The sequence below is a fragment of the Sarcophilus harrisii genome, chromosome 2, assembly GCF_902635505.1.
Source record: "Sarcophilus harrisii chromosome 2, mSarHar1.11, whole genome shotgun sequence".
Classification (NCBI taxonomy): Eukaryota; Metazoa; Chordata; class Mammalia; order Dasyuromorphia; family Dasyuridae; genus Sarcophilus; species Sarcophilus harrisii.
In genome coordinates, this window is record NC_045427.1 from 465,919,003 (window position 1) to 465,945,421 (window position 26,419).

General features: G+C 41.5%; 1 protein-coding gene across 1 annotated transcript in view; it reads right to left on the reverse strand.

The window, feature by feature from the left end:
- Positions 1-26,419, reverse strand: part of ZNF423 (zinc finger protein 423) — a 399,295-nt gene that overhangs the window by 301,193 nt on the left and 71,683 nt on the right. Inside the window, exon 2 of the mRNA XM_031954447.1 lies at positions 16,133-16,192. Coding sequence (XP_031810307.1) covers positions 16,133-16,192 — 60 coding nt within the window. The remainder of the gene's footprint in view (positions 1-16,132; positions 16,193-26,419) is intronic.

Below are 26,419 nucleotides of genomic sequence, written 5' to 3' on the forward strand. Positions count from 1 at the left end.
CCTAGAAATCATTGCTGAGGCATTCCTTTTATAAAGAAAAAACTGAGACTTAGTCAAAGTCTTACAGCTGGTATGTTTCAAGTCAATATATAAATCAGGATCACTGGGTATCTTCAGGCAAATTCTAAATTGATACAAATAAAATAAAAAATAAAAATAAAGTTCTGGATCAAAGACATTTATGGACAATGGTAAAAGGGTCTTTTTATTCCATTGGCAGTCAATTAATGTTAAACTGACCCGAATGTCAAAAAATCTGAGTTCAATAGATCCTTGTTAAACTCAACTGGTTTTAGAATGCTAGACTCAAGGAAACAATTTTCCTTGATAAGAACATTCCTGCTAAGTGACCATTATTCCATGAGAGAAGGAACTATAAGTTCCCAGTTTCACAGAGTCACACATTAGCATTGGAAGGATACTTAGCTTTCATCAGATTTTTGTGGTCCCTTGGACAATCTGGTGAAGCCCATGTGGACCCCCTCTCAGAAAAATGCTTTTATAAATATATACATAAAATATATAAGATGATGAAGGAAACCAGTTGTGTAGAAATACAATAATAATAGTTATTAAAATGAGTTAATGGACTCAAGGTTAAGGATCCTTGATCTAGTCCATCTTCTAATTTTAAAAATGGACAACTGGCTTCCTAAAGAAAGAAAACTCTTGCCCAAAGTAACAGGTGATTAGTGGAAAACAGTGGCTAGAACCCATCTTTTGACTCCTAAGCCAATGACTGGATGGTCTTTATTGTAATATTTTTCCATCCCATCAATCAATCAGATTGAACTGGTTTATTGAAGGTGTGCTATGCAAATGTGTTATTTATTCAACAAACATTTATTAAATGCCTATGGTCCCCTCCCAACGCTAAGATCTTTAAGTATCTATTGAGCAGCTGTACCAGACAATATTGGAGACACAAAATACAGAGCATTCTCTGTCCTCCAGGAATTTAGAACCAAGTATTCTTCCTGTTTTCCCCTTTCCAGGCTCTCCCCTCTCCCAATCCCTCCTTCACACAGCAGCCAAAATAATGTTGTTCTGACCACATCATGCCCCTGCTGAAAAACCTTCAGTGGTTCCCTTCTATTGAAAAGATAAAATACAAAGTCCTCTGCATGGACCTTTTAAAGGCCTCCAAGAGGCCTATACTGATCTTTTCAGGTGCTCCTACCTCTCTCCCAAGAAAATACACTGTTTCTGCTGCTGAGGAGGGTTCTGTCCTAATAGAAGATAATTTCCTTAAGACCCGGATTTTTTGGTCTTGTCTTTCTACCCCGTATAGGTGCCTGGTGTATCCTATTGGGGCAAATTCAGGCTTTCTATGATCTGGCTACAAGTTAACTTTCTAGTATGAAACATCACACGATTCCTCTTTCAGAATTCTATGGCCTAGATGGGGGATGAGCTGGGAGGAAGGGGAAGGAGAAGGAGGGTGCTGGAGGCTGTTCTCTGGAGTGCCAGGTTCCAAACTGGACTTTTTACCGTCTCCTGTGTGGGTATCTTTGCAACAAGCCATCACCCCGCAGTTATGTGACCATGAGAAGGTCTCTTGGTCCCTCTGAGCCTCGTAGTCTCATCAGTAAAACAAGAATGAGACCATTCCTCTAAATAAGCACTTATTAGTCCTTATGGGGCGGGGGTAGGGGCTGGGAACACAAAGACCAAACCAAAATTTGCCCCCGCCTTCGCAGAGCACACAGCCTGCAGATTATGAGCAAAACTCTTGTCTGTCGTGCTCTCTGTAAACCATAAATATAAGGAGGAAAAGATACGGCGGATGTCATCACTACTATTAATGGCCACATAGAGCTGACTGTCTAACAGGGGAGAGAAGATGCGTCCATGAAAAACTACTGTACGAGCCAGCATGAGGCGGTACAATGGGAGGCACACAAGAGTGCTCCGGGGGTCCAGAGGAAGGAGGGAGCAAGCCCAAGGGCCCCAGTACAGGCTTGGAACCATGTGCCAGGAGCTGTAAGACAGACTAAGCATGGCTGGAGTTCAGAGAGGAAGAAATCGGTGGGGGTCGCGTTTCCTGACTCAGGACTCCTATTGTGTCCCCTAGATTGGGGAAAGCCTTCAGAGGCCTGGGCTGGTAGAGGGAGACACCTGGAGCCTTCAAACTGCTCGGGCCTTGCCTCCATCATGCCTCCACCAAGACCAGGCCCGCTCCCGCCAGCCCAGCTCCACAACAAAGCCGGCCAGCCAGTTCTCCTTTCCTTCCTTCCCCCTCTCCTGCTCAGCTTTAAAGCCTGTGCTCCCTGCAGGGTCCCCGGGCAGGGCTGGAGGGGAGACTCCCACCAGCCTGACGGCCTGCTGCAGCCTTGTACACTGGGCCAGAAGCCACAGAGCGAGCACAGGAAATAACAGGGCCCCCCGAGGGGCCCAGCTCGCTGCAAGCCCCCTCTCAGAAGTGGCCCAGGAGGGAGGGAAGGAGGGAGGGAGGATGAAGGGAGCCGAGAGGCATTGTCCATGCTTTGTTTCAGTTGTACGGAGCGCTCCCCATTCTCCAAGAAGCTGCTTAAAACTAACAAAGCTCTCACAGCAGCTGCCTAGGCTCTCTCCTCCCCACTGCTGGGGAGCCCCTGGGGATGGGGCCCAGGGATCCTCTGTGCTTTTAAAGGGACAGCACAATTAAGGCAGGTGCAAGGCCTGTATTCAAGGGAAATCCAATAGAACCTAAGAGTAAGAGAGTGTGTGTGTGTGTGTGTGTGTGTGTGTGTGTGTGTGAATCACATAAGCATGCATGAGTGTGTCTGAGTACATACAAAAAAGTCAAATCTACTAATGACCTATAACCCGTACACATATAAATTCTGTGCATATGAATCTACTTTTTTTTAAATAAATTAAATAAATTTTTAAAAATGCTACGTCCTGGTTGGTGGCCAGCTTGAATTGACAGAAAAATCCAACCAAAATACAAGAATTTGTAGTATTCCAAATACTATTAAAAAGACTAGACTTAGTCAAGACTAAAAAACTAGATCTGGAAATAAAATACTTCTCACCAGAATTAATAACAGCCTACATGTGTATATATTCCACAGCAAAAGCATATCAAAGGGCTCATGGTTAACACAAATCAGCTTATCAGAAAACTCTCCCTCGTGTTCTCGTTCCGATAGCTAGCACAATCTTTGCCGTCTCCTCGCCCCCTCCAAAAAGAGACAGAGGGGTCTTTCGGCACCTTAATGGTGGAAACTAACCGGTTTGATGTGCAACAGCTCCTAGTGAGGACAGCCATCATCAGCTAAATAAACTATTGGGCATTGAACACAATTATCAACTGTTACAATATTGATCCGTCAGCCGCTGATGGCTGTTCACCAGCTGATGTTCTTATTTCGTGTGTGAGTCTATGTACACACATAGTTATGAAAAGAACATACATGAGAATGTATAAATAAATTCTCTTGTTGTTCTTCGGTTTCTTTTGCATTTCATACTGGTCTGAGGAGGTTGGGCCATCAGGATAACATGGCTGGATGCTCAATACAGAAACATCAAGACTTGGACTCGTTTAAAAGGCTTCAAACAATGGGAACTCAGGCCCAGTGGAAAGTCCACTCAGGAAACAAGGGTCAGATGGCTTTCCCGCCATCCTGACCATGGAGATTTCCTCCTGGGTGGCCGCCATTGCTCTACGGGCAGCCAAGGGAACCGGCCAGTCTTCCTGAACAAAACAGACTGCAAATGAAGGCCCCAAGGCCAACACAAGAGGCAGCAGGACAGAGTAGAAATGGCAATGGATGCAACATTGGTGTGCAGGCGCTGGTGCTTTCTACCTATATGACCCTGGGTAACCACTTCCTTCCCTGTGTCTCATTTTCCTTTTTGTAAAGTGAGAGTCATGGGACTAGATAGCCTCTAACTTGTATGCTCCTATAAGTTGCTTGAGCTCTGGGTCTTGGTTTTCCTTATCTGTAAACAGGGAATAATAATACTTGAACTAGCTAACTCACAGAGTTTCGGGGAGGAGGGAAGTACTTTGTAAAACTGTAAAACCATAAAGCAAAGAAATAAAGGAGTTGTTATTAATTGATTTGTAGAGAGAAACAATATGGAGTCATGGTTAGCAGGCTGTCCTTGGAATCAGAAATATCAAGGTTCAAGACCCATCTTGGAGAGATACTTCCATAAGACAGGGGTCATCACTTAACCTTGCAGTGCCCTCAGAAAATGCTTTAAAAGTCTAGGTTGCAGAGCAAGTGTCGAGCTGCATTTAGTAGAGGAAGTTTCCTCATTGGGAATTCAATGAACCAATGAATAACAGGCAGAATTGAGGGGAAGAGGACAATTTGACATGATTCAAGGAGCTATGAACTTAGAATCAAGCGAGGTCTGGGCTTGAACCCTACCCAGATATTATGTAGCTTTGCGACTATGGACATGCTTCACTTACTGCCTTTGAGCCTCAATTTCCCTATCTATAAAATGGAAATAATGAAAACATCACAGGCTCTGAGGACCAAACAAGACAATATATGCAAAGCACTTTGATATATAAATGTTAGCTATTAGTTGTGATATTATCATTTTAGACATTACCTTCCCCATCAGGGATGATGGACTGCACTCTAATAACTCCCCCACCCCCATGAATGACAAAGGAGTCTCCAGGGATCGGGACTCTGTGAGATCTCATGATGTCAATCAACCTTACCTATCCCGCCCACAACCAAAACTGTGCTCGAAGAAAATATCATGCCTGCAGAATATATTAGTAACTTCCTAACCAATACTTACAGCTAGATGAAGCAGTGTGGGGTGAACATCAAAAAAAGAAAATCTTTTTAAATCTGACCCTAAGCCCATGTAGAAAGAAAAACAGGACTCTCAACCAGTGGCTGCTTCAGCACCCATGATCAATTAATTAGGTTTCACCCAACACTGTCACTTAAAGTCAGTTTGAATCTCAATTTCTCCAAATATAAAATGGGAATAATGATATTTATAATATCTTCCTCATAGGCAGATACTGTAGATATAAACCTTGTCCATTGTCATACAAACAGTATCTCTTAGAGGTAGGCCTTGAATCCAAATATTCTTGACTTAAAATAATATTCTCATGATTCCCTTTTACTCTCCTTCAGTGGAAAAGAAAAACTGCAAGGGAACAATGACATGGGGAAAGTAGGTAGGAACAAGAGGAGGAATAGAAAAGAGAATTTTTGTTGTCAAGTCATGTCAATTCTCTGTAATCCCATTTAGGTTTTTCTTGGCAAAGATTCTGGAGTGGTTTGCCATTTTCTACTCCAGCTCATTTTACAAATGAGGAAATTAAGGCAGACAGGGTTAAGTGACTTGTCTAGGGTCACACTGCTAGAAAGATTTGAACCAGTCTTTCTGACTACAAGCTCAGCACTCGATCCACATCCAGCTGTCCCAGAAATAAGGGAAAATCATCATTAATAGCCAGAGGGGGGAAAAAACTAACTCTAAACACTGGCACCTAAAAGATACTTCTTTATTTTTTCAAGAAGTCTACAGTACACAGATTTTTTTCAATTCAATTCAATCCAATTCAAGGCACAGATTATACAATTATAATCTGTATATAATAAATCAGACAAATGATCATAAGAGAGAACAAGAGAGACAGAAACAGGAAGACGGAGAGAATGTCAAAAACAGAGGGCAGAGAAAGTGGGGGAGATATACAAATAGAGGCAGAGAGAGCGACAGACAGAGAGAGAGACAGAGAGAGAAAGACAGAGAGAGAGAGACAGAGAGAGACAGAGAGAGAAAATGTCAACAACAGAGGACAGAGAAAGTGGGAGAGACATACAAATAGAGGGAGAGATAGAGACAGCAAGAGAGACAAAGGCAAAAAAGAGAAGAGAGACAGAAAAAGTGAGAGAAAAAGAAACAGATAAAAAGTGAAAGAGACATACACATAGAGGAAGAAAAAAAAAAAAGAACAAGAGAGAGGCAGACAGAGACTGAGAGCAACATACAAATAGAGAGAGAGCAAGAAAGCTTAAAGACAGACGAAAATGAGAGAATGAGAGAAATGGAGAGAGAGAGAGAGAGAGAGAGAGAGAGAGAGAGAGAGAGAGAGAGAATGAGAATATGAGAACAATAGCTTTGTTCTCCTAGGGTTTGGTCCAGACTTGCCTTGGTCAGCTGGGTTGAGAGCTTGGTCCCTAGGAGAGGAAAGTGACTTAGAAGGCATCCATCACAAAAGGGGGATGCCCTAGGTCAAAGCAGGGGAAAATGAGTAAGAGCAGCCAAGGCTATCCTAGGAAAAGTCAAAAACCTCCACCTCCAAATTTGTCAGAGAAAAAATAACAACAAGCAATTGAAGCAGCAGAAGAAAGAATGCTAAATAGGCAAATGAAACTTTTCAGCCTCTTTGTCTCTTATTCTCTCTCCATCTTCCTCTGTCTCTCTCAGACACACAAACACAACACACACAAACCCCCTTGCACACAGACACACACACACATCAGGCAATTAAAAGAGGAAGCAGCCCAGAGTACTAACCCAGCATGGGGGCCCTGCGTGCTGGCAGCCCACCAGGCCCGGGCTTGAACCCCTGCCAGCTGAATACATATGGTACAAGGACAGAGGATGGGGGAGGACCCAAAACGCCCACATCCTCTTAGCAGAATAGGTCCCGGCCATCTACGGTGGCCCCTTCCCCAGGCTGCTGCCTTCCTGTACCCACTCAGAGGGCAGTGATTGCCCCGTTCAGCTGGCTGGCAGAGGGTCTGATGCCCCGGACCCCTCAGTTGTGATTGCTTGTGCACACGTATGTATACACACACACACACACACACACTCAGACGCATACAACAAACTTCCCGCTGCCCTGCTGTCCCTTCCCTTCGCCATGGTAACTGAGCTCCATTTCTCCAGCCTGCTCTCGGCTCATGTCACCACCTTAAGGTTATTTAAGCCCACTTTGCCAGGCTGCTGCTCTAACAAAGGGCAGTCCGGAGCAGCCAGTCTCTGCCTCAGGTTGGGAGAGCAGACAAGGAAGCGACTGCCTTCTGTGCTCAGCCAGCTCCTGGGGCACAGTGTCTTAGTCTGCCTGCCCCAGACCTCTTAGCTCAACTCCCTGCAGGCTTCCTGGTCTAGCTAATGAGAAATTCCCCCAGAAAACCCCATATAAAAATGCATTTCATAAGTCTTTTAAAATGCCTGGAATTCTACATCTATTTAGTAAGGCTTTCCTGCTTCTTTAAAATGTCCCATGGTTCTCCTCGAGAGGATGGATTGGGGAGAGAGGCCCAGAGCTCGGGAACACAGGGGGTTTTACAGGCTCAGCCAAAGGCCCAGGGGTTTCCTGGACAGAAGCAAAAACCTGTCCTGGACATTTCCTTCTTCCCTGGGGGCAGTGAGACTAACTGGGGGCTAGCCGGCCCCTGAGGGGAGATGAGTATCAGAGGCAAATCCAATGACTGACCCAAAGCGGAGGGTATCAGCACAGCACACTTTCCCTCTTGCCTCCATCAGTGAAAAGGAGTCGAGAGACAGAAAGAAATGACAGAGAGAAAGCCAGAAATGACGGAGAGATTTATCAGAATATGAATTCAAATCCTGCCTCTAGGCATGTAATGGCTGTGACCTTAGCCAAGTGACTAAATCTCAGGGGGCCCCAGACTCTGACAGCAGAAGGGTCCCATGAGCGCTTTCTATACCAATGTCATTACAAGACTTAAAAAAAAGGAATTTTTAAGTGGGGATGGGTAGGATCACAAAGAAAGGTTAGTGGGACTTGGGTTTGGAAGAAGTAACTTGTACTCCAAAGAGCACTGGAATTCCAATGAGAAGAACTGGGTTTGAGTGGACAAGTTACATAAACTTTCAGGACTTCAGTTTCTTTACCTGTAAAAGGAAGATTAGTGACATGAGTCCACTTTGCAAAACATAAGACACTATGGAAATAGGTCATTATTTGAAAATTGATAGAAAAGGGGGAAAATTCATTCATGTATCAATCCCATCTCACAAGAAAAAATAAAAGGCCCCAGTCCCATAAGACCCAGATTAACAATATTTCTTGGGAAGGGGTTTCCATCTGAAGTATAAAATGCCCCCATTACCTCAGTGACATTTAAATCTTTCATACGTTTCCAAATTCCTCCATGGTCAGAGCTTGGAGATTATTAGAGATTACATTCAGACAAAGGGGAACAAGGCTTGGAAGTGCCATCACACGGAAGATGGTCGAGGCTTCTGGTACTTTTGCCTCTAGAGAGCAGCCTCCTCTATCTACAGCACCCTCCCCCCCGCCCCCCATTCTCTTTCCCCACAGCCTTGAGTAGAATAGACCAAAGCAAGTTCCTTATTGATGTAGCCGCCACATCATACGGTTTAGGCACTCATGGGTCAGCCCCATTCAGAAGCCGCCATCATTGTTTTAAGCTTAGTTCAAACAGACAAGGAGCAGAATGGTCAGCGTGATTCCCTGTTCTTACATCCCTCCAGTCTTTGAAGCAAAGGCCATTAATGTTCACCCAGAGGCTGAGCTTCATCCCTAGGAACAATCTGACTCCTTAGCAGGGGAGAGGAGGCTTCTTGGGCACATACCTTGAGAGAGCGAGCATCAAGTCAGCCTTGATTGCTCCGGCTTTGACCTTGTACTAAGTTCTAACAAGTGAACTCACTGTACTCTTTGTAATCAGGCCCCTACGCTGGCCTTGCAGTCAGATGATCAGGGCTCCAATTCTCCCCCTGACATTATCTATATAATATTGAGTCAGTCTCATCCTCCTTTAAACCTCAGTTTCCTCATCTGTAAAATGAAAGAACTGTAATAGGTCACTTCTAATTTAACTTTTTTTTCATTTTTAACATTTATTTTTTTCTCTAATTGAATGTTAAAACCATTTTTTAAATTTTTTTAAGTTTTGCTAACTCAGCTTCTATGAATTTAACTATAATCCTACTTCAGTTCTGGTATTAAGGCCTCATCTTTTCTCTCCCAGACCCTTGGGAATAGAATCCCTGTTCTTCTGGATCTGGATAATTACTCCCTTATCAGCCAGTCTCTATTTCTCAACTGGTCAATGCTAGACTTTCCTGGCACTAGCCACCCAAATGCCGGGGCCCCTGGCTGCTGAGAGCTTCCATGGAGACTCCCTCTATTACCCCCAGTTTGGGCCTTCAAGATCATCCCATCAGATCCGCTTTGGCAGGATGATCTCATCTTCAGGTGCCAGCTCCCCACTCAACCTGCCCCCTACACTGAGCTCTGATTTCAAATGGGGTAAAGGATCCCATGGAGCCCCAATGCCCAGCCTTAGGAGACAACAGATGGTACATTCAGCTCCTCCACCTCTCCTGCTGAAAGGCAACAGCAGTGCAAGTCAAAACTGAGCTCAGCAGCGAGGGCTGAGATGCCCAAGCTTCCTGAAGGAAGTCCTAAAAATGAGACATCCCGAGATGAAGAAGTTCGGCATAAAAGAGATACTACTTACATTAGAGCCTGGGGCTTCTGAGACATCATAAAACAACTGATTACTATTGACTGTTTCTCTCAAACCACAAGCCAGTCTGTCACTGTCCCATAAATAAGCTCAGACAAGGAGCCTGTCAGCCAACAATTAGCATGTGTCAACAAATTAACTAGTTCTTTCCCGGGAAGGAACATATTTGCCCAAGCCCTGCCATGAGCCCTAAGTCCTACATTTCCCCCAGTGCTTCCTGCCCCTCAGAGAACCCAACTGGGCAGATCGAAGCCTGGACTTTCTAAGGGAAAAAAGGAGGGACAGGAGTTCTGGACCAAAACACAAAGAAACCCATTCAGTTGGGATCTTTCAATCTCCTGCTTTTTGTTCTAGTTCAAGACTTTTAGATAATGCTCAGGTCCATTTTCTAGATCAAAGAGGCTGTTTGAAAAATATAAAACTATAAATGTATCATCCTCTTTCCAGATCTGTTGTTCTTTCTTCATCATCATCTTGAATCCTAATACTTTTATTCAACTATAAAAGCAGGGGGTTTTTGCCCACTTATATAAGAATGTGTAGAATATTGAATATAAAAAAAAGACAAGGAGATGATGATGATTTCAGCAACAATAATGATTTAGAAGAATTGTTACTGCAAATAACAACAGCAACAATAATGATGAAATGGCAGAAACCTTGACTCAGGACTGTAGTCTGAAATTTTAGCACCTGCTGAATGCCTAACAAGAACTGAATTAGTAACTAGGTTCATACATCAGAAACTGGCTAATTTTCAAATACTCAATTTTAAAAGCCCCATTTTACACATTATTTGTTGTTCAGTTGCTTCCAACTCTTCATGACCCTATTTGGGGTTTTCTTAACAGAGATACTGAAATGATTTGCCATTTCCTTCTCCTGCTCACTTTACAGATAAGGGAACTGAGATAAACAGGACCACATACAGGCTAGGAAATATCTGAGGCCAGATTTGAACTCAGGAAGAGGATACCTCTTGACTACAAACCTAACATTATCCATTCCATCACCGAGCAGCACTCTACACATACTAATTACAAAATATCTTTGAGAATCCAATAAATCAGTGGGAAAATCAGACCACTATCACAGACAAAGAAGTTATTACTCACAATCACCCAGATATGTAACACTAATTCATGAAACTTTCAAACTGTATTTTAATAGTTTTTGCCCCCAAAATGTTTGTGGCGACCCTTTTTGTAGTGGCTAGAAACTGAAAAATGAGTGGATGCCCATCAACTGGAGAATGGCTGAATAAATTGTGGTATATGAATATTATGGAATATTATTGTTCTGTAAGAAATGACCAACAGGATGATTTCAGAAAGGCCTGGAGAGACTTACATGAACTGATGCTGAGTGAAATGAGCAGGGCCAAGAGATCATTATATACTTCAACAACAATACTATATGATGATCAATTCTGATGCACATGGCTCTCTTCCACAATGAGAAGAACCAAATCAGTTCCATTTGTTCAATAATGAAGAGAACCAGCTACACCCAACAAAAGAACTCTGGGAAATGAGTGTGAACCACTACATAGCATTTACAATCCTATTGTTTTTGTCTGCTTGCATTTTTTATTTCCTTCTCAGGTTAATTTTACCTTATTTCTAAATCCGATTCTTCTTGTGCAGCAAAATAACTGTATGGATATGTATACATATATTGTATTTAACAAATACTTTAACATATTTAACATATATAGGTCTACCTGCCATCTAGGGGGAGAGGGTGAGGGTGAGGAGGGGAAAAGTTGGAACAGAAGGTTTTGCAAGGGTCAATGCTGAAAAATTACCCATGCATATGTTTTGTAAATAAAAAGCTATAATAAAAAAAAAGAAAAAAATGAGGTTTTGCCCCAAAACAAATACTGATCATCTCCAAGGTTCATGAAATAAAACCCTTTCAAAAAGTAGAAACCCACCAGAAGAAATCAAAATTATTCAAAAGCAGTAAAAGAAACTTCTCATCCTTCTTATTCTTTCCATTCTTGAGGTTGTTCCAAAGATGCTTTTACTGAGCCTATAGAAGATGAGATCACATCCCAATATTTTTATTCAATTACAAAAGGCCATTATTTGATCCACCTGTTCAATAGTCTGCAGAATATTACACATAAAAGAATAATAGCAGGATAGCGATTTGTCTACAGACCATTTCTATCTGAATGTCATCAAAAAAAGATGAGAACATGGTAATGATAACAATAATAACCTGAGTTTGCTTCCCAAAGCTTTCATCCAATTACAAAAATCTGTCAAGTTAGCTGCTTGCACAGCAGCCTATGAGCACTGAATATAAAAAAAACAGTTGTAGGATAGCAACTTCTTTCAAAGCTGTTTCTATCTGAATACCATTGAATATAAAGATGAGAATGAGAAGAAAAAGTAATGTTAATGATGATGAGGGTTTCAGTAGTAATAGTAGTAGTGACAGAAACGTTTGGGCTCATTTCATGGATTAGCCAAATAATAAAGTTTGCTTTTTTCGCCCTTTGCTTTAAAAACATGCTCTGAAATGATACTAGAAGCCTGCATTCAAAGTGAACAGAAAGAAAAAAGGAGAGCCAGTGAAGGATACAGCTACCCCGTACGCAGGATGGGCAGAGGAAAGATTTGGGGGAAGGAAGAGCAGGAGGGAGGCTGAGAGGGACAATAACAAACATAGAACATTAAGCCTGAGAAAGTAACTCTCGTATTTAGTGAAAAAAGATTTCTGACTCCATCCTTTTGCATCTGTGCCCAGTCCAAGAGCCAGGGCAAGAAATTATTATTATGGTTTTGGTCTGCCTTGCTTCCCTCTTTTTTTCCTTCCCTCTTTCCTCCTTTCCCTCTTTCCTTCCTTCCTTTCCCCCTCCTTCCTTTCTTCTTTCTCCCCTCCCTCCCTCCATTCCTTCTTTCCCTCCCCCACTTCCTTTCCTCTCCCCTCCTTCCCTCAATCCTTCCCTCTGTTCTGCAATGCTGTGTCTACAAACTACCCTTCTAGGATCGAGCAGTGGTCAGGCTCCTAGAGGGGGAGGCCAGACTTTCCTCTTCAGTAGAGGTGGCCAGAGGGGGCCAGGAATGAGCTCCAGAACACGTCGTGTTTTATTTTTCTTTATTGAAGTTCTACATCATACGACCCAAGCTAATGCAAACAGGGGCATCATAAAGAACAAAATGAAAGCCTTGTGCACTGGGACCATGGGGCTGGTTGCAGAGGTAAACCTCACACCAATGAGTAACTCCAGCACACAGACCACCATATATTACAGCCCTTTATACAGTCCTGCCATCACTCTCCAGGCAGCCCACCTCCACACTCAGCTCTCTGGCTCAGCACACTGTACCAATAAACAAGGGCCAGAGAAACCAACGGCTACTCTCAAAACTCACTTCAATGATATAGGGGAGATGTCTTGTCCCAAGTGGCTTCTTCCCCATTTAAGACATCACTCTAAATGTGGGCAGGATTTCTCCCCCAATCATAAGGTGGTTTAAAAATTCTAAAATTAATCTGATTCAAACAGAAATAGAAAGGGACTATCCACCGCCACTATTGCCCTCATCATTCACTGCTGTAGCACTAGTTTTACTTCACATATGACCTTGATTTTTTATTTTTCTCATACTATCCCCATCGGTTGCACGCCAAGCTAATCCATTCTGGGCCATCTCTTGTGCTCTCAGCTCCCAGCTGCTTCCACTGAGTCTTCTTGCTTGGCCATTTCACATGAAGGTACTCTCCTCACCCATGCTGTCCCTTAGTTCCCCCAGTCCAAAATACTGGACAGGACCTCTTGAATATTGTGCTGACATCCATCCAGCTAAGAAGTAGATGCTGCTTCAAAGTTGGAAGGCTAGCAACAATTGAGGAACTTGGGGTTATTAAGTGATTGACAGCAAGTGTGCCCCCAGTCCTCACAGCTCAACTAACTGCACGCCCTAAGAGTTGAGTCTTGCTTCTGTACGCGCAAGCATCTGTCAAAACCTCAAGTAAGAGAAGCTTTCCACTCTCTAGAACAGTGCACAAAACCTTATCTTAAGTTGTTTGTCCAGCAAAACTACTAAATACTTAGTTTCCCAATTTAATTTCCCAAATCACGATCATAAGATTTTAAGTCCAACCAAATTAGGCAAGATAGAGGATCAGAAGAAAAGAACCTTTTTCAAAATAGTCAACAACATTCTTCAGAAAATCTCCAAGACTCTCCTCAAGGGCACACACAATTCTTTACCCCAATCCTGGAATGCATTTTTTTCTATAATTGGAGGTTGTTGCCCTTTCCTTTTTCCCAAGGACTAAAATCAAATAATGAAGAAAGGTATTAGTTATTTTTCATGCAATGTGAGGGACACAAAGACCCTCTTCAGAATTTTCCCCTCCTGTCTCAATATTCAAAGCCATGCTCGTCATTTAGAATCTCCAATCCTAAACCCATGTCAAGAAGGATCTTTCCATCCATTTGCCATGGAAGAAGAGCAAGAAAAATAAAAAGTTCTGAGAAACTCAGCAGGGCCAACACGTGCCATATCACAGTTCTTGCCACACTGGGATTAAGCCCATTCCCCCTCAATCCCGACTGATTTAAAAGTCTACATCTGTCAAAGATTCATAGCCATGGAGACAGAGGGACCTCTGCAACCCATCTCCTCATTTTACAAACAAAGAAATTGAGGGATAGAAAGAGTAGGGGACTTGCCTGACATCACAAAGTAAAGACAGGAATTAAGCCTGAGAGTTCTGACCCTAAATCTGTCACTCTTTCCACACCATAACTTTACCTCTTGAATAACATCACGTGTGTTTCCCCAGGCAACATGTGGATTAGGGAAGAACAAGCATCCTGGTGAGCAGGCCCGAAGCTACCCCAGAACCTGTCAAATAACTGCACCAAGAAAATACATTTCATAGGCAGCAGAATGAGAAATCAGCCTCCTCCACTCAAATTAATCCAGCTGGAGGGTCCAGCTGACTCCCTCCCTCCAAAATCAGTGTGAAGCTTTAAACACTTATCCAGTAAGTTCTTTATCATTTTAGATCCCTGCTGGCAGTTTGGCAGCCTAAAATCCTAGAAGGGTAGATAGGAACAGGATCTTGGGGATCGTCTCAGGCCTATCACTTCATCATGCAAAGGAGAGAAGGAGAGCTCAGAATGACAAAGGGACTTCCCAAGGTCATACAAGTAGTAAGTGACCGAATAGGATTTGGGCTTCTGAATCCCAGGTACATGTATTCAGGTGTGTGTGTCTGCCCATATCCATTCCTATGTCCCAGATAGTATGTATGTATGTATATTATGCACTAGAAATAGTACATATGCATGTACACGCAGAGAGACAGATATAGACAGGATAGATAGATGGCAGGCAGATAAATGGGCAGATAGATAGACAAGCAGACAGATAGATGGATATAGATTAGAAAAATGAATAGATTATGGGCAGATAGTACATAGGTGGATAGACATGTTGAGCAGATAGAGAGGTAGACAGAGACAGGCATCTAGATTTAAATAGACAGATGATAAATAAGTAGATAAATAGACAGATAGGTAGATAGATTGATACAGACAGACAGACAGATAGATAGATCTTCTACATTTGCTTATGTAATAGAATACAATCTTCTTGAGGGAAAGGAATCTCATTTTTATCTTTATACTTCCAGTGCCTAATATAGTATCTAGCACATAGGGCATGCTTAATAAATATTTGATTGATTGACAGATCGTGCTACCTCTTTCTGTCTCTCTCCCTCTTTCTCTCTTCTTTTCTTTTCTCTCTCTCTCTCTCTCTCTCTCCCTCTTTCTCTCTTCTCTTCTCTTCTTTCTCTTCCCTCTCTCTCTCCTCGCTCTCTCTCTCCCTCTCTCCTCTCTCTCTCCCCCTCCCTCTTTCTCTTCTCTTCTTTTCTCTCTTTTCCTCTCTCTCTCTCTCTCCCTCTTTCCTCTCTTCTCTTCTCTTCTCTTCTCTTCTCTTCTCTTCTCTTCTCTTCTCTCTCTCTCTCTCTCTCTCTCTCTCTCTCTCTCTCTCTCTCTCTCTCCCTGTCTCTCTGTTTCTTTCTGTCTGTCGCTCTGTCTCTGTTTCTCTCTGGCTGTCTCTCTGTCTCTCTCTCTCTGTCTCTCTCTCTCTCTCTCTCTCTCTCCTCCCTCCTTCTCTCCTTCCCTCCCTCCCTCCCTCCCTCCACACACACACACACAGCAGAAGCAGTCTGGTGAGTGCCTATCAGCTTCTCCCTGATACCTCACCCCAAGGATGCAAGCTTGAATCCACCAAGCCTGACAGCATGGTGCAGTTCCTCGTGGAAAGGGAAATATATGTATTCTGATTTAGATTGGAGTTTAAAATTCCTATTAAAGTAGCTTTTATGTAATTAGATTGGAATGAATGTGCAATGATGCCCGATGCAGGCAACTTCAAAGCAGTCTCACTGAAGAAATCACTACCCATTTCAGTGTGCCCACAAGAAGAAAAAATGGCTCTCTGGAGGATAAGAGTATATTAGTCTCTGTATGTAATAGATTTTATTGACCATATGGAACTGATATAAAAATTGTGTTGCAGTGGGTAGTCCTGGGTTGGAGGAAGGAATGTGACACACAGAATACATTTTCTGTAACCAGCTTGGTGGCTTTATGTTAACCTGGCCAGCAACTGGGTCCCCACCACCCCAGCCCCCAAGTTATTTACCTGATGGAGTCACTGAGGAGTCCCAGGCGAGTGTGAAGTCGGAGGATTCCCCCTCTTCGACTGAAAGAGAAGAGAAAGAGCACTTGTCAATTCTGCACATACACAGATAAACAAAGAGAGGGAATGGGGTAAGGATGAGAGTAAGATCCTAAGTATTTAAGTGCAATTGGAATAGAGTGAAAATAAACAAACAAGAATTTCAGAACCTACTATGTGCCAAATACAAGAACTACTAGAAGTAGTTTCCAAAACTAACAAACAAAATCTAACCAATTTGTGCTCTCCAGGAGTTTACATTCTACTAAGAAGCCAATATGTACAAATATGCATATATACAACATAAATAAAGGATGATGATAAATATAAAGTAGTCAGAAAAGGTGAAGCAATTGTGGGGATGGGAGTGGAAACAATCAAAAAAATTTGGTGGAAGAAAAAGTTTATGATAGAACCAGATTTATAACATCATCTAACAAACATTTCTTAAATGCCTATTATGTGATAGACACTGAAAAGATGTAAAGTATAAATATGGCATGATCCCTTGCCCATTAAAGTTAGCAATCTAATTATGAAAATAAATAAGAATAAAATGATAAACCCAGGCTGCTTTCTGGAGCCCAGCCTCCTAGGTACCATGGAAAATGTCACAGGATGAGGTACAGGTACAACAGAAAATGATGGCCTGGCCATCACGATGAAGAGGCTAATCATTTCCACTCCTAGGATTCTGCTTAGTTTGAATACTAGTGCCATCATTAACCCAACCTGACCCAGTCCAATCCATTAGCAAACCCTGTGGCCAATTCCAAATTGTTTCCCTGGCTTCTTTCAAGATAGCTCTAATTCTACCTCTTTGCAGAAGGCCTTTCTAGTTTCCCGAGAAGCAAAGGTTTTTCCCATCAGATTAACTTCATCTAATCTACCCAAGATCTGGTTATTTACAAGTTGCTTCTCCCCTTCAGAATGAAAGCTCCTTGAAGGAAGGGACCATGATCTTTGCATTTTTTGGGTATGCTTAACATTTTGTCCAGTGCATAGTGAATCCCTAATGAATGTCAGATGACTGAATGACTAAATACCTCTTACAGGTCAGAGATGAGCAACAGAGAAGACGGAAGGGAACAGCACCAGAAAAAGATGGGCTCCTCCTATACACCCAGAGCATTTTGCTAGGTTTCATGCCAAACCATGCACCCAGCATCTAAGATGAAGCTGACTAAGGGCCATGGAATATGAGAACATGGGAGAAACACTATATGACATAATAAAGCTCTGGCTCTGGAATTAATCCCAGTTTGGGGTATGTAATAATATTAAAACTGGGTGTATGGACTTTGTAAAATGGAACTTTGTTTAAGCAAAAAATGTGCATACTCTGTATTTTTCAGATTTAAAGACCTCTAAATTTAAACACGTGTGCAGACTAAAGATATTGTACACCCCCACCCAGGGCTTGCTCTCTCCCCACTCAAGGCTAAGTGTAAGCTGCAAAATAATACAGGAATCATAAAAGACTATCAGAATGTGAAGGAATCCTCAGGATCATTTAGTGCAACCTACTATTCAATGAAGATATCGGTTTTAAGGCATGTTAGACAGGTGGTCCCTATGCTTCTTTGTGAATACTCCAGTGGTGTGAACCTCAACATTAGCAGAGTGAAGAGAGAGTTGGACTAGGAGTCGGGAAAACCTGAGTTCAAATCTGGCCTTAGATATTTACTAGCTGGGTAACCCTAGACAAGAAAATTAGCTTCTCTCAGATGCCATTTCCTCATCAGTAAAAATGGAACAGGAACAGAGCTAAATAACAAGGTTGTTGTGAGGATCAAATGAGATGGTACAAGTAAATTTCTTTGAAATCCTTAAAATGCCGCATAGAGTTGTTATTATTGTTATTCAGAGCCCACATCTCAGAGGCAAAAATCCTTTGCTCCCTGGTATCTCTCCCCGACTCTCATCTCTAAGGACCCAGCCCTATCTTTCCACAATTCTCTTCACTGTGCCCTCTAACATTACTATTCCTTTGTAAATGAGCTCCCTCTCCATGGTGGATCACTTCACTTAGCACTCGTTCCACCTTATGCTAACAGAAAGTTGGCTCTTTTCAAGAGACACTATATCCCTGGATGCCCTCGCCAGTCCTGGTGGTTCCCTCTTTCACATACTGGGCTAAGAGAAGAAGGCACGTTTCTTTCCCCTCACCACTACTTTCAGACCATTCTTTTGCCATTGTCGATCAGTGACCCCTTCTCCTCTGAAGTTCACTCCTTCCATTACTCTGCCTAAGAACTTTGTCTACAGATTTATTAACAGGTTATTCCTCCTCCTGCCCCCTTTTCTCCAGAAGCTCACAATCTAATGGGGGAAACAATAAGTAAATGAATATGTACAAATAAGCTACATATAGGATAAAAAGGAAATAATTGAGAGGGAAGGAACTACAATGAAAAGGAGTTGGGAAAGGCTTCTGGTAGAAAGTAGGACTTTAGTTGAGACTTGAAGGAACCCAGGAAAACCAGTAGGTGCAGATAAGAAGGGAGAACATTCTAAAAAAGGAAGCTCACCAGAGAAAATGCCCATTGTTGAATACTTCTCATCATTACCTTTCCTTTAGATTAAGTCAAAATCTCCTCCCACAAATACAAGTCTCTCCTTTTTTGGCTCAACATAAAACTTAATGTCACCATTGCATTTTCTAGTTACATAAAGCAACAGGTGGAAAATCCTTCAAAATGTTTGTTTTTATGTTCTACAAGTTCTCTCTCTGTCTCTCTGTCTGTCTCTGTCTGTCTCTGTCTCTCTCTTTCCCTGTCTATCCCTGTCTCTCTGTCTCTGTCTGTCTGTCTCTCTGTCTCTGTCTCTCTCTCACACACACATTCTCTCTCTATGAAAATGACAGTGGAATGATGAATAAAGACACTAAAACATCAAATGTATTTATTCAAAAACTGTGCTTCTTATTTACCATGGCTAATTATAACTGTGGCATATTTTCCAATGTGGATCATTATTAATAAAGCTCAGGAAATATCAATATGTCCTATGCAATTTTTTGATTGCAAAATGGTTTCAAACAAGACTGCTTTAATAAATACTCAGTAATTAGATGTTTAGAAATAAACCATGGGTGGAATCTGAAAACAATATCATTCTACCTGAGAAAACAATTTTAAATTTGCTCATGTCCAATATTATATTAAACAATGTTTCCATTATGAATCACAACTCAAATTTGAATAACTATGGGGCGCCATTTTGTTTCATGTCTTAAAATTACAATGTTAGAGTTAAAAGAGATCTTTTCTAGTCCAAGTTAGTTAAATTCAAATAGAAATGGGACCACTAAACCATACATAAGGATTCCTGTGGGCTGTATATTGACTTAGAAAAACATATTAACAGTATCTATGTTCTATTGCTTCTTTATTTATTTTGTTAAATACTTTCCAATTGTATTTGAGTTTGATTCGGGCTAAAGCCCTGACTATTTGACACCACGGATAGAATCCAATCCCTCATTTTACAAGCAACAGGCAGGAAATAAGAAGTTCTTCCTTTGCCAAACTTTACAAAGAAAGTATACTTTTTAATATATTTAACATCTACTGATCATCCTGCCATCTAGGGGAGAGGGTGAGGGGAAGGAGGAGAAAAATTGGAACAAAAGGTTTGGCAATTGTCAATGCTGAAAAATTACCCATGCATATAACTTGTAAATAAAAAATATATATATATATATATATTTTTTAATTATTAAAAAAAAAAGAAAGTATACTCAATAGTTCTGTCCCTAGATAAGGTCAAGAATCAGAGGATCACGAATTTAGAGCTGGAAGGAACCTCCTTCATTTTGCAAATGAAGAAATGAAAGAAAGAAATTTGTCTGAGATCAGATAGATAGTGAGTGGTAGATGGGACCCAAATCCCCTGATTCCAAATCAATCATCCTTTCTATTGTACTATGCTATAAGAAAGTAGAGGAGAGAAAGGGAGAAAAAAGAAAGACTCTGGCTGACTGGAGAAGTCTACAGAGCACATCATTACGGACTTTCCTGATTCTTCACCCCACATGCAGACACATCATACATTAGAGATATCACAACTACATCTCTGCACAGCAAGGGAACTGTGGCTCAAATAGCCTTGTCATTTGGCCATGAATGCATTTTCATGCAGCTGCTGTCATTCATACTGCAAATTTCCCACCTCCCCAACACCACCACCACCACCACAAATACATATCTCCATTCTCTTATTTCCTCCTTTCCTTCTTATATGGTATAAACACACCATCCTCTATAGGATCAATGATGAGAAAAAGTAATAGCCAACCCCCTCCAAGAGGCATTGTTATATTTGACTACTGTGCAAGTGAACAGGTTTTCTTCCTTCCAGCAGAACGGGAGTCCAAATTGGTCTCTTAGACAATGAGATAACTGGCGGGGGCAATGGGGAAAATGGAAGGCAGATCAGCTCACATTGCTTGAGCCAGGGGCTTGCTGTGGACTCAGAACATATCCGGACACAGTGTGCTACCTAAGAGTCTAGAGCCAGGAGATCCAGCCTTCCCCAAAATAGGTTCTATCCTGTCACAAAGAGCTCTTCAGATGAAGCATTTCAATGAGAACTCAGTAAGCCCAGAAGTCTGGCTAAAGAAACAACTCAGGAAATCTGCAAACTGGCAAGGAGCTAGTTGCTATAGCCCCTCTCCTCATTTCTGTGCTCCAATCTTTTATCAGGAGGCAGCAGTCTTACAATCATCCTCTCTTCCCTTCATCTTCCTCTCCCACTCAAGAGATTCTAACCCATAATAACAAAAAGGAAGAAGAAAGAAGAGGGGTGAGAAGAGGAGCAGGAAAAAGAATAGTAACAATTGATCACATTTATGTAGTGCCTGAAGGTTTTCAAGGCATTTTCCAACAAAGTAGAATTCATATTATTAGCTACTCAGATATCTCTGGAAGAGAAAGTGAATCTGGTAACCTTGCACAATTCTTCCTCCCTTAAATCAATTCACTTGCATATCATGGCTTCACTTCCCTAAAATTCCTGGAGTCTTCAAGAACAAAGAAAAAGCAATAACAACAACCCATTTTACAAATAAGAAAACTGAGGCTCATCAGAGGGAAAAAGATCTGCCCCCAGTCATTCATCTGCTAAGCACTCCAGCCAGGATATCCTGGTCATGGATCATTTCAGGGAAGGACCTTAAATGCCATCTAGTTAAATATCCTTCTTTTATAGGGGTGGAATTGGAGGCCCAGAAATGTCAATTGACTGTCCACAGTAACACAGGGAACAAATGGCAGAAAGGGGCAGAATTCAAATTCAGATCCTATGTCCCCAAAATTTTTCTATTGCACCAGGCAGATCCCCAGAATTCAAATCCAGCCCTTTTTTTAATTTTATCCATGATGCTGTTAGTACACATATAGCCAACATTGATTTATTTAGTGACACACAATCACAGAATTTTTGAAATGCTAAGTGCTTTAGAAATCACTGAAGTTCCTTTGCCACTCTCTGGCATTCTCTCCTTTTTTAGGGGGTGGGGTGAAGAAGAAGGTACAGAAGGAAAAATCTAACCATCTTGTAACTAGTATTAGGATCAAGATAAAAACTGAGACTTAACAAAATAACATGCAATACATAGATATTCTTATGGGGAAGAAGGGAGAAGAGATAGAGAGAGTGATGAAATTCTCACATTCTCTTTCTGACTTTGGGGGGAAAGCTTGGGAAACTCCCTCAAAGAAGCTCTCTCCTGGGAGACCTGCCCCAGGGAATCAAGATAAAGTGATTTCATTCTCTTATCTGGGTGGGACTGGTTGAGTCCAGGACTACTCCTACTCAACCTGAGCTGGAGATAGAGATTTCTATCCAATCCTATTGAGTTGGAGATTAGCCCAGGGACACTCATTCAATTCCAAGATTCTCTATTCTGATTCCACCTCAAACTGCTCCCAGTCCCCACCAAGAGCTGCCCCTTTAACAAGCTTCCTTCAGCCCAACTCCTTGCAAAGGACCTAATCATACTAGGGAACCTCTCTCTCCCCTTGGAATAGCTGCAACCCTCTGCTCGCTGAAAGACATTCTCTTTTCAGCTTTACGCCCTCTTTATCTCTCTCACCTATTTCTCTAACAGGAGGATTTCTCTGCTCCCAGCCCCCACCAAAAGCTGACCTCTCAGTTCTAATAATAAACTTTTTTTTGCCAGTTTAACTTTTTGGGTTCGTAAATTCATTTATGAAGGACCTGCGCCGACCAGAAGGGGGTTCCCACAACTCCCTGCTCTGTGCTGAACCTCATCAAAAAGAGTAGGTCTATGTTGAAGATAAACCTGTTCCCTCAAGGATGTTGACAATCCAATCAAGTAACTGACTTTGTTTTTCAGGGTCTCTTTCTTGGATTTCCACAACACACAGATTACAGTTCCGCATTCCCAGACTAATCTTTAATTTCAGAGTATTTAGCGCCTAATTCTGTTAATCAAAGTACCCATACTTCCACTCTTCCCAAATATGCCATCACCAAACTGCTTCCCTCCCAACCCTAGACTGTGTTAATGTTAATATGAGAGATGACAGGCTTCTAACCTAACTTCCCAAAATTTCCCTATACTGCCCACTAAAAGGAATGACTATCTCTTTCATCCTATGTAATGAACTGAAAGGGAAAGCCTTCTGCCAGAGCAGTTATTAACATAAACAGCTATTAACATAAGCAGTTATTAACCCTAATTAACAGGAATTGGAGAGAGGGAGGGTAGGAATGGGTATTTTCTACAACACAGTGGATAAAACCCAAAGCTGGCCTGAATCAAGGACCAGACACTTCCATACTGATCATTTCATTAGAGCAATATGGCAGGTTCAAAGAGAGAAATTATTGTTGCTTCCCATCAGCCAGAAGGGTTCCAGATAAACCAGGAGTACCTGTATCAGTGACATACCACCACAGAGCTCAGAAAGATGAACAAGTAAAAGAGAGAGAGAACAGTTTTGGATTGGGACTGTGTTCTCAGATTTTTTTTATCAACTCACCAGGTATGTCTTGTATTATTCTCCTTACCTTTGCAAAGGCTCATTCTTTCCGTCTAAAGGAGCTGAGCCACAAGAGAGAGACATATACAAGCCTGTCGTCCAGGTAAGGGTTGGGGCAAGATGATTACTCTGGCAAACTCCCAGAGGGATCTTTTGAGAATTTATCAATTTAGCCCAGGATAGGTGTTTTCCTGAATAAAAGATAAGTTGTCCCCTGCCCTGAGGCAATATCTTGCTTCTAGATAAAGAAAGAGAAATCCTGGTCTGGAGATTTACCAGAAAGAAGGGATAGAAAGGTGAGCAAGGCTATTCAGATGGCAAAAGAATCAGGACAACCATAGGAAAGATATTTATATTTGGGGATTAGGGCTTTTACCTCAAGCACATGACTGTCAGGAGTCTAAAAGAAATCAAGCAGCTTAGAACATTTTGTAACTTCTATCCCCTTCTTTCTAACATTGTAAAGTTTTCATCTTCCACTATACCTAAATGTAGTTAGATCCTGATGCTCTCATTAGAGAAATTAGAGATAGTATAGATTGAGGCTGAGGTGGGAGGAATCTGAACAAGCTCTCTTTTGTTCCCTGATTCACTTACCTAGAAATCCCCAGAGCTTATCCAGATAGATACCAGAACTCGGAGCCCCGACAGAGCCAATAATATTTCACTTAGACACACCCAAATCTTAATTCTGGTCCTTCCAAATGAGATAACATAGATAACACATAGCAAGAACCGCTGAGTAAAAGGTAGGGATATCTCCTTCCTCTTAACATGACACTTCCTACCTTTTAAGAAGAAATTTTTTTAATATAAAAAATGTTTGGGAGGAGAAATTTGGGAAAATAATTATGTATCGTAGCTCTAAAAAACTTAAAACTCAAACAAATCAAAAGCTGCCTTATCAAATCTAATATTCCAATTCAGTTAATACATAAATACTCCACTCAGGTGCAGTCAATCCTTTGGAATCCCTTGTTATCTCTTTCCAAGGCTCAGCTCAAGCACCTTTTTACCCTCAAATACTTTGTATTTACTAACATACATGCATACATACATACTAGATAGTTATGCTGCACTCCTGTAAGGTGGAAATGGTGTCATTTTTATCTTTATATCCTTGACATCTAGCATAATGACATCCACATAATATCAAAGACATTTAATTAATGTTTTTAATGGATATTAATTTAGATGATTATAGATTTAGGGTATGAAGAAGTGACCATACTCTCATTCTGCAAATGAAGAAATTAAACAATTTATCCAAGACAACCTGGTAGTAAGTGGCAGAGGTAGAATTTTAACTCAAGGATTCTATTCTAAATTCAATGTTCTCTTCAAGAACTACAGCTAACTTTAATACTAAGTCCATCTTCTTTTCTGGTTTAAATCTCTTTTGAATTGATTTTCACAGAGAGCCCTACCCTGTGGCACCCAGCCTCCTTCCATTCAAAGATCCCACCATAAGTCTTATTGCTCCTGTATCCCAGAAGGGCTTACACATAGTTTGAAAATGAAATTTAAAGGAGAAAACACATTATGGAGCCAACCCAAGCAAGGAACTGGGCTAGCCCTGATCATGACAGAAAGCTGTTGACAGAGCTCAGTGGAGAACAGTGAGGAGATGGATTGGACTAAGAGACTGACATCAGAGATGGATGAAGCCACAAGAGTAGGGTAGGGTTCAAGGTATGCAAGAACAAAGATCAGGCACAGAAATAGGTCCTCTAGGTCAAGAAATCTTTGATTAAGGCAGAGTTAATCCAGTCCTATAGATAGCTGCAGAGGTGAGACATTGCTTAGATTACTCAGATGCTTCAAAAATCAGATTAAATGAAGGCTTTTATCTTCAGAATCCCACGGTTTCTCCCATTACCTAGATTAAGATTTTTTTTTAAATGAAAGATGTTACACATTTTTACCAGATTTGTTCCTTGTGAGAAGAATAGTTCATCTTCATTTGCCCTTTCTCGCTACCTATTCCTTAACTTAAGCGTATCCTTGTCAATGGAAGGCCGCATCTTCTGGTATGACATGAATTCCATAGGACTATCCAGGTTGAAATGGAGGGTTCAGAAAACTGGTCAAGAAAGTGGGTAGAAGAGTGGGAGCCTCACTTAAATCAATTCAACTCAACCAATATTTATTAAGCATCACTTATGTGCCAGATACTATGCTCAACAAGACAGAAAGCTAAATATCACACAGATCCTGCCCTATCAACAAGAAAACAATCCAGAGAAGACTAAGACATGGATGCAAATAAACAGGATTCAATATGAAATATGAAAGGAGGAAAGATGAGGTCCAGTGAAGAAAACTTCAGAGTGGAACGAGCACCAGAGATAGCCCTTGAAGAAAGAAAAAATTGCCATTCCAGAAATGGCAAGTCAAAGGATCTACTAAAGGTTTGTGAGCAAGGATATATTAACACCAAAATATGAGGAAGATTAATTTAGCAGCTATAGATAGGAAGGACTGATTAGAGGAAGGACAAAGTGGAAATGGGAAGACCCGTAAGTAGGCTATCACAACAGTAGGGCAAAAGGTGATAATGAAGTGAACTAAGGCAGCAGCGATCTGAATAGAGTGGGGGAAATGGATGCAAAAGACATCGTGGAAGCCAACTCAACAGGATTTTGCACTGGATTGGATGGAGTCAGGGTCAGCTTTGGTATGAAGGGCTCTTCTGAAACTGAAGCAAAGGAAAGGATGGTGAGAATACAGAGAAGTCTGGAGATATGAGGAGGGAGAGGCGGGAGTTCATTCAGAGAAGGACTCCATCTTTTGAATAAAATAGGAAACAAGATCATTTGTGGAAAAAGAAGAGGGTGAAGGTGGAAGTTTGTGGAGAGCAGGTTTGTAAGAGGCACTACAGGGAATGTGATAGGCAGTCAATTACCAATGAATGAAGAGAATGCTGTACAGTAATGAGGACCCAGTTGAGTTTAGATAGTGTAGGTAGAGTTTGTAGTGGATGCCAGCAGCATAGCTTTGTGACTTGATAAGGTAAGAGCCCAATGATCAATGGGCATTTCTAGAGTTGTAATGGAGAAAGTATGGGGGGGGGGGGATGACTTAAGACTGAAGACTAGCAAGGTTAAGTAAAAAAGACTTCTTTCTCCAGCTTCTCCTTCTATCAGATGGTTCAACGTCCAGGGAACCTGTATCTCCTAGGACTGAGCTGGGCTTTTGAAAAGTATGAAGAAAAGTTTGAAGAAAGAAAGAAAGGGCAAAA